The following is a 9213-nucleotide window of genomic DNA, read 5'->3' as shown; positions in this document are numbered from 1 at the left end:
AGTGCTAATTCCTAGTTTGGAAATCAAAATTGAGACTTTGCTTCATTGCATTTGTGCCACATTTTAGTTGTATAAGATGATACAATTTGTATTTGGTGTTTAATGCAATTTAAAATAGAATACATGTCTGTTACTTCAAATTAGAACAGAATATATATAAATTCTTAAAAGATGATTAATGGACAAAAAAAATCGTGGCACAATTTCATCATGTTGTTTAGAAGTAATTGCTTAAAGAAATTCTAAATTATGTTATGTCTTCTTCTATGCCTAGGTCTTTGTTTATAAAGACACTGAGACGAGACAAGACAGGACATAGAGATATTGTGTTTAGAGATATTAAATTAGTGTATTTTGTGTTTATCTTGACACTAAGGACATAGAGACACTATTAAAGGACACGAGTTATTTTTATTTTTTTTATTATTTTTGTTAATTTTTCATAATTACATTTTATTATTATTATATTTTTTCTCAAATTTTTTGAATTAAAAAAATAAAAATAAATTAAATTTTTATAAATTAAATAAATTAAATAAATTTTTTATAATTTTTCTCAAATTATTATTATTATAATTTTTACTATGAAAAGAACTGGATCATAGAACTTTCAATCACAGAATGTAAATGAAAGAAAAAAGCAAATCAAGTTCTAAACCATAATGGAAAAGAAATATTACCTTTATACATCTGTGTTTTTTTTAATTAATAATAATGCTTGAATGATTTATGTGCTTAATTCTTGGCACGTTAGATGATTAGAAAGAATGATTCTAACAGTTGTCACTTAATTCTTTCTCTACTTCATCTGACCTTCTCTAATTGTGCATTGTGCTTGGCACATTAGCAGTTAATGTAATACATTTGCAACCTCAATTCTTTTCCATACGCCTTGGTGTTCAAGGTTCACCAATAGGGAAGCAAAGCACAAATTAGATTGAGGGTGCATAGTGAATCTGGTTCTTCCATTCCTGCGAGTTAAAGACTGAGAATGGTTAGAGAAGTTTCAGAGAGTTGTTTGGATAGCCTGTTGACGGAGGTGGTTTCGTGCTATTGCAACCGATTCTACCCTAATAAGCATGATCTTGCTGCTCGCAGGATCGAGGCTATTGGATACCAGGTTGGTCACCAGCTCTCTGAAAGGTAAAAGAGTTCGATGGTTTCAATTTCCTTACCTTAAAACTATTGTTTGTTTGTACTAGAATTTGTGCCTGCAGATCTGTTATCAATTGGGTTTGGTATTGTTGTGATTCTTAGAAAGTTGTTGAACCCTTTTATCTTTATAAAACTGCTCTTCAAAAGTTATGGTTGTTTTGTTTGGTAAAAAGACAAAGAGTTTAATTTTGATGCATAGATAGTGTAAAACATTTTATACAGAGTTCGTGCGAGGACAATCATTCTCTTGGATGACCATTTAAGCAGTCAATGTAAAAGGTAGTTATTTTTGGTAAGGTGGCCTTATGTAATTGGATGCACATGTAAAATGATTTTACACTGACAGTGTATCAAAATTAAATTCAAAAAACAAAGCAAAAGTTTATCACAATTTGCAAAAGGCACAAATATAGTGTTTGGTAAAATTGTGCTTTAGATCTCAAATGACTATAAGAAACATAGATATTTTAGAGAGTTATGTTTCACTTTTAATTTTGGAGAGCATAAGTTGGTTTATCAATCTGTTTATGCTTTTAATAAGTAGGACCACTTCCCCAAAGGGTTAGCCTCCAAATGAAGATGCAAAAACAAATGGCGCCATGATAACTATGAAATGCAAAATTAAGCCTTTAAAGTCATTTCAATGTGCTTCTTCTATATCTATTCTACACAATGTCTCTTTGCAGTTGTTAATCCTGAAATATTAATGAATTGGGCAAAAATGTGCATGTGTTCTTAACAAACTCGGGTCAGGTACACCATGGAGCGGCCACGATTCAATGATCATCTGGAAGCCATCAAGTTCATTTGCAAGGATTTTTGGCTTGAGCTCTTTAAGAAGCATGTAGACAACTTGAGGACAAACCATAGGGTGTGTTATCATCACAGATGAATTCATAATTCGCAGACAACTCGTCATATCAATTTAGATTGGAATGGTTTGTCATTTGATTTGCTACTTAATTGATGCAGGGTACCTTTGTATTGCAAGATAATAAATTTTGCTGGCTTGCACGCATGTCAATTGATCCATTAGCTGATAGTGGTAAGTCACCCGAAGATATTACCTCTCCTACAGCTGGAAACAAGGCAACACATGCAATGAAGATGCATCTTTATTTCCCGTGTGGCATCCTTAGGGGATTTCTTTCAAACTTGGGAATTCTTTGTGCAGTTTCTGCAGATATATTAACCCTTCCAACATGTGCGTACTTCTCTCTCTCACACACATATACAGAGATAACCTTGTAAGTCAAGTAATGATTATCTGACATAGGGGGTGAGATTGTTATGTGAAATCACTCCATCTGTTTGAATATGGTTAAAAAAAGTGTAGCCTATGTAAGGGTATAGAAGAATTAGGGATAGGAAGGAAGAAAATTTATTAGAAAAAGAAGAAATTCAGAGAGAAGAAGAGATGTCAAAAGACATTTTACAATTTTCCTCATTCCCCTATTACAATTTCTAATACTCCTTTATATTTCTTGGTTTCCCACGGAATCCCCACCCCGACAAGTTAAAGACTAACTCATCACAGGTCTGAGCTCCCTTTAAGGGTTTGTCGCTGGCCAATGAGTCTAATACTCCTTTATATACCACTAATTATATCTAATATTCAAACCTATTTCTATTAATTAGGCCAAGTCCAATGATACTCATTAAAACCCAATTGTACTCATTACAGCCTACTGGATCTTTCTAATCGCTCTTAGTTGGATATTTAAGAATATGAGGGTATTGTTACTTAATAAGTACTCTCCTTGTTTCAAAATATCTGTCACGTGTATTGACAATGGACATCAAAATTGAGGTTTATTTGAGCTTGCCTTCCTTGTTTATATCGAAAAAAGCATGTAAGATTAGCAGGTTCTTTGTTGTTACTAAATCCATTAGACCCCAAAAATGAGAAACTATTGTAGGTGTACTTAATCAGAGATATTAACATCATTGGATAAATTTATTTATATTTTTTTGTGTGGAATATTTGATGCTGTCATTGGCATTGCTAGCAATGCATGTTTTGTTCTGTTTATTTATGGAAAACTATTGGCATTGCAGTTTGTTTATTTCTTTGGTTCATCTTAAAGATGTAGTTCCAAAGCATTTATCTTTGCTCAATGTGAAAATAGGGAAGTAATGTTTAATGTTTGTTTCTGAAAATTTTCCTTGTTTATAATCGGTATGCTTTTTCAAATAATTCTGCAGGTGCATTTACCATCCGTATTAAAGCTTGATGAGTTCACAGTTATGTTAGTGATGGAAGTGAGAGCTTACAATATCTGCAAGTTCCTTTGCGGGAGTAAGGATATTTATTTGCCATCTTTGTATTATCAAATATTGGATTTGTTGAACAGGATGGGGTGTTGAGGAAGTGTGTTCTTAAACAAGGACTTTTTGTTCAGACGAAGAAGATTTTATGGAGATTGCATGTAATTCTAGAGAGTTGATTTTAGGCAAAATTTTGGGAGACATTTTCTTCTAACTAAGTTCAATAAAGTGATTTTGTTGGAATGATATTTACTAAAACTACTCGTGTAATTGCTAATTTATACTTAAAAGTATAGGTTTAATTAATTTGTAAGTTTCTATCATTTTACTGATTTGGCAATAAGTTAATTAATCTAGAAATTTCTATAAGTTTACTAAATTTATAAATAAGTTATTATGCTTTAAAATCCTGTAGTTGAATCTTCAAATTTTATAAAAGTTTATAATTAAGTCGTAGTTACAAAAAATGTTAAAAAATAGTAGAATAAAATGCTATACATCCAAGTATTTTTTCATTTAAGTTTATCCAATACCAATAAAAACTACTCTCATTAAAAAAGCGTTATTACACGCGCTTTTTCTTTTTTTTTTTTCCTTCTTCTTTCAAATACACGCATATGTTCCCTTCTTCTTCTTCTCCTCTTTCGTTATCATCATCACCAACAATATCAACATTCCCAACATTTTGCTAATGGATTATTTTTCAATCGAATTGAATAGAATGAAATGCAATTGCTAAATTGAATTGAATTGAATTAAATGAACGCAGGTGTTCTGAATTGAATTTAATTGAATTGAATTGATAATCTCTAAATTGTAGACACAGGTGTTTTGAATTTGATTTTATATAATGGATAATGTTCCGTTCATTTAATACTATACAATTGTTTCACCTTAATAACGTGTTCGGATCATTATGCAGAAAACTGTTTTGAATTTGATTTTATGTAATGGATAATATTCCGTTCATTTAGTACTATACAATTGTTTCACCTTAATAACGTGTTCGGTTTATTATGCAAAAAGCTGTTCTGAATTTTATTTTATATAATGGATAATGTTCCTTCATTTAGTACTATACAATTGTTTAACCTTAATAACATGTTCGGTTCATTATAAATTGAATTGAATTGAATGGACGTGGGTGTTCTGAATTGAATTGAATTGATAATCTCTAAATTGTAGACACAGGTGTTTTGTATTTGATTTTATATAATGGGATAATGTTCCGTTCATTTAGTATTATACAATTGTTTCACTTTAATAACGTGTTCAGTTTATTATGCAGAAAGTTGTTTTGAATTTGATTTTATATAATGGATAATGTTCCGTTCATTTAGTACTATACAATTGTTTCACCTTAATAACATGTTCAGTTCATTATGAATTGAATTGAATTGAATGGACGCACGTGTTTTGAATTGAATTGAATTGATAATCTCTAAGAGGAGGAGAAGAAAGAGAAGAAGAAGAAAAAGAAAAGAAGAAAAGAAGAAAAGTTTGCGTGTGCAAAGGAGCGCGTGATTTAAAAATTTGTTACAACAACTTGAATAAGGATTTTGCTTGGATGTAGCACTTTATTCATAGTAGAAACTCACATGTAGTTGTTGTCTTTATGTGAAGTTGATATTTAAGAATTGTTAAATAATTTGACAAATTTGTTTAAACAAATTTGATTAAATCATTATCTAATGATTCTCAACTATTAACTTTATATAAAAATAATTGTTTGTAAGTCTTCACCTAAAAAAATATTATATTTTTAGGTATACATTTTTGGAAACTTAATTGAATTTTCTATAAATAATAATTACTTAATTACAAGTAAAAAAGTTTTGATTGCACATAAATTAAAATATTTTCATTAATCTACTAAAAAGATAATATGTTATCTTTATTTAGTTCATTGTTATATTTAAGAAAAATAATTAGAAAATCTTACATTATTTTTCTAATTATTTTCTAAATTTCTTTTTATATATATATATATATATATATATATATATATATATATATATTATGAATTCTAAGCATTTAAGAATTTTAAGAATAGTTAGAAAGATAAATTAGAACTATTAATCAATAATACTTTATAATCCAATACATGTAAAACAATTATAAAGCAATTGTTTCCAAAATTTGTTTTAGAAAAAAAATAAATGTCTTCTATACTTTTTGTAACGGCAAAGAACAAACAATTAGAATTTTTTGAATTTAAAAAAAGATTGATATATGACAATAAATCTAGTTTGTAATTAAGTTTTTATCGTATACAATAATACTCCACATCCATATAAAAAACCTAACGAAGTCATCCAAGTAATTTTTTGTTAACGCGTCTCCCCCCTCTCCCCAAATTACGTGAAATACACACGCGTTCCTCTCTCTCCTATTAACGTAATAGAATTACGTAAATCTCTTCTTCAAACGTAAACATTTTTTAACGTTAACGATTTGGATCTGCAATCTCTACTGCTCATCGTTCTTCTTCTTTTTTTCTTCTCTTATATTTGTTGTTCTTCTCTGCTGCTTGTCCTTCTTCTTTCTAATCTTCTTTGTTTTCTTCTTTGATTTGTGAATTTATCTTCTTCGTTTTCAGATTTCAATATTCTATCAAAACAATGAATGATTTAACTTCAAATCAGTTGAATGAGAACGATTTGGATTATTCTTCTGAAACGAATCAAGCGGACGAGGCTTGGATTATTTTTTTAATCGAATTGAATGGAATACAATTGCTAAATTGAATTGAATTGAATGCACGCAGGTGTTTTGAATTGAATTGAATTGAATTGATAATTTCTAAATTGTAGACACAGGTGTTTTGAATTTGATTTTATATAATGGATAATGTTCCGTTCATTTAGTATTATACAGTTGATTCACCTTATTAACGTCTTTGGTTCATTATGCAAAAAGCTGTTTTGAATTTGATTTTATATAATGAATAATGTTCCATTCATTTAGTACTATACAATTATTTCACCTTAATAACATGTTCGGTTCATCCTGCAGAAAGCTGTTTTGAATTTGATTTTATATAATGGATAATGTTCTGTTCATTTAGTACTATATAGTTGATTCACCTTAATAACATGTTTGATTCATTATGTAGAAAACTTTTTTGAATTTGATTTTATATAATGAATAATGTTCCGTTCATTTAATACTATATATATAATTGTTTTACCTTAATAACATGTTCGGTTCATTCTGCAGACCAGATGTGTTGTGGATGAACAATTTATCCTAAAATAATTTTATTGGTAAAATAAAATAAAATAAAATAGTAAAAACCCGAGAAATGTAGTTTTCTTGGTAACACAACAATAAGATGTTAAGCAACAAGTATAGTAAAAGATGAATATAAACTAATTACAACAGAGATAAAATTACAAAGTAGAGATACAAAACAAACGTATGTATGTTAAAGCCACTAAAAATAAAATTCTCAAACTTATGCGGTCGTTGCTAATATTAATAATATGCAAATATTGTACAATTCCTTCTGAATTTCATTAGCTCGCAACACATCTTGCAGATCTAGCAGCAATAGAGAGTAAAGAGGCTGCAGCAGTAGAGAGTAAAGGGGCTGCATCAATCGTATCAGTTGCATAAGAAATTAACCATTATTTTATTTTTTATTTTTGCAATTTCATTACAAAATAGACTTTATTCGAATGAAAGGCGATAAATATATTTAATGTGTACATATGCTTACGTTAAAGCGCGGCTTCTCTTTCTTTATCACCATTGTCTTCTTCATTTTTGCTGTAAGGACAAAAAAATTTGGTCAATAATTCACTCAATACACTGACAAGCATAAACATGCACATTTTAATCAAATGAATCAAATGAACATAATAACGACAGTTTTTTTCATACTTTGTGGAGTCTCTGTTCTTGTTTTTGTTTATTTTTTCTTCTTCCTTTCGAAAGTTTAATGCAATTCTGAAGTAGGAGCAGTTTCCACAAAGAACACGATGGAAGTTTAAGAGATTTTGAAAAAAATTTGAACTTCTCCAGTGGCGATTTCGAGGTTGAAGAATGAATATTTTTTCGTAATGAAGACACAAATGAATGTTAAACGTTTTGGAAGTTTGGATGCATAAATACATACTTATTTAATGGGATTAAGTTTTTTAGTATTGAGACAGCTTGAATGAACTTGAATAAAAAATATATGAATGTGTAACCCATATATATATATATATATATATATATATATATATATATATATATATATATATATATATATATATATATATATATATATTAATTTAATTCTTACAGGTATATAGTAGGATTTTTTCTTCTTTTAACTTTTTTGTAATAATAAGGACATAATTAAATTTTCTTTACAAAGTATGAACACTTAATTATAAACTTGTGTAGTATAAAAATTTATTTATAAATTTAATAAAACTATAAAACCTCTAAATCAACTAAAAGTATTGTTTCGAAAATTACAACATCGATTTTTTGTCACATTCCCCCAAATTTTAAGTCGTGTTCTGCCATAAGCCTAACTTGCTTTATTTTATCCCAAGGAAACATCTAGGTCATATAACACGTGGAACCTACTTTTAGTGTTGACAGCAACTTTGACAGTGCTAAGATGCAATGACATTATTAGGTGAAATTCGTCACTAAAAATCACTCATTTTTTAAATTAGTTCATAAATAATTTTTTTAGTCATATTAATTTTTAAAAAATAAAATATAAGTCAAATTAGTCATTCTGTCAATTAGATGATAATGTATCACGTTAAGTGCCACTTGGCATAATAACATGTCACGTGTCACAAAATAATGGATTGACGCGTCACTTAACATGTAAAAAAGTTTTTTATAATCAAAATAATCATTAAAAGTCCAGACGTAAGTCATTTTCATTCCTAAAATTTTAAAAATTAATCAAACTAGTCCTTATATAATTTTTTATAATATTAAATTTAAAATATTTTTTGATACTACTAATTTTAATATCATTTTTTAAACTTTAATAAACAAAATTCTCTTTACATAAAATAATAAAAATAATTAAATTTTTATAAAGTTATTTTGTCATTTATATTTTAAAATTTTACATTTTCAAATTGTAATTTTTTTTATGTGAATTCTTTTTATTTAAATGAGTTTATCAAATTATTGTTGATTATATATTTAAAAATTTAATATTTTAAATTTTATTAAATAATATAGTAATTATTTTAAAATTTTAAATTTTTAAAATTTTTTAAAATTATAATTTTTATTATTATTTAATTTATATAATAAAACTCAATAATTGAAAAACTGATTTGTGGAATCACTTTTTGAATCTTAATATTCTAATATAATTTTTTAAATATTTTATTTAAAATAAAAAAAATTTATTTTAATACAAAACATATCTATTTATATAATGTATTAGTGCGTAGTAGCCTGTGTTATGCATATGTATAATGTTTCCTATTTCATTTTATCTCATTGATTTATGAAATTAAAAGAAAAATTATATAATCTATCTCAAACATATGAAACACACAAAAATTTATTATGATCTTTGCACGTATTACGCTTAAGAAGCAATTCGTTTAGCATAATAATAATAATAATAATAATAATAATAATAATAATAATAATAATTAAGTAACAAATTTTTAATATTTTGTAAAGTTTGGAATTGAAGCAAAATTTGTGGATCTTCTTGAATTTTGACTCTAAGTATCACTACCATTATATTCTATATGTAAGTAATACTGTAATGAAAAAAAAGATGTAATAGAAAAAAATAGTGGTATAACT

General features: G+C 27.4%; 1 protein-coding gene across 2 annotated transcripts; it reads left to right on the top strand.

Moving 5' to 3' along the window:
* Nucleotides 1-596: 596 nt before the first annotated feature.
* On the top strand, nt 597-3725 carry LOC112758790 (uncharacterized). Of its 2 annotated transcripts, none has more exons than XM_025807546.3 (4): nt 597-1143; nt 1909-2026; nt 2128-2402; nt 3361-3725. In XM_025807546.3, exons 1-4 carry the CDS (start codon nt 992-994, stop codon nt 3380-3382), a joined length of 567 nt encoding a protein of 188 aa, XP_025663331.1. In that variant the 5' UTR covers nt 597-991; the 3' UTR covers nt 3383-3725. The 2 variants fall into 2 exon arrangements, with proteins under 2 accessions (XP_025663331.1, XP_025663332.1); XM_025807547.3 differs by having other exon boundaries at nt 660-1143; nt 2128-2359.
* Nucleotides 3726-9213: the final 5488 nt, after the last annotated feature.

Source organism: Arachis hypogaea, chromosome 16 (genome assembly GCF_003086295.3).
Source record: "Arachis hypogaea cultivar Tifrunner chromosome 16, arahy.Tifrunner.gnm2.J5K5, whole genome shotgun sequence".
Classification (NCBI taxonomy): Eukaryota; Viridiplantae; Streptophyta; class Magnoliopsida; order Fabales; family Fabaceae; genus Arachis; species Arachis hypogaea.
The sequence above is the reverse complement of the archived record's forward strand: the minus strand, read 5'-3'. Positions and strand labels throughout refer to the sequence as shown.

Coding starts and splice junctions, on each gene's coding strand:
- LOC112758790 (XM_025807546.3), top strand. CDS start 992: ATGGTTAGAGAAGTTTCAGAGAGTTGTTTGGATAGCCTGTTGACGGAG. Junction 1,144..1,908: donor GGTCACCAGCTCTCTGAAAG/GTAAAAGAGTTC, acceptor AACTCGGGTCAG/GTACACCATGGAGCGGCCAC. Junction 2,403..3,360: donor ACATATACAGAGATAACCTT/GTAAGTCAAGTA, acceptor ATAATTCTGCAG/GTGCATTTACCATCCGTATT.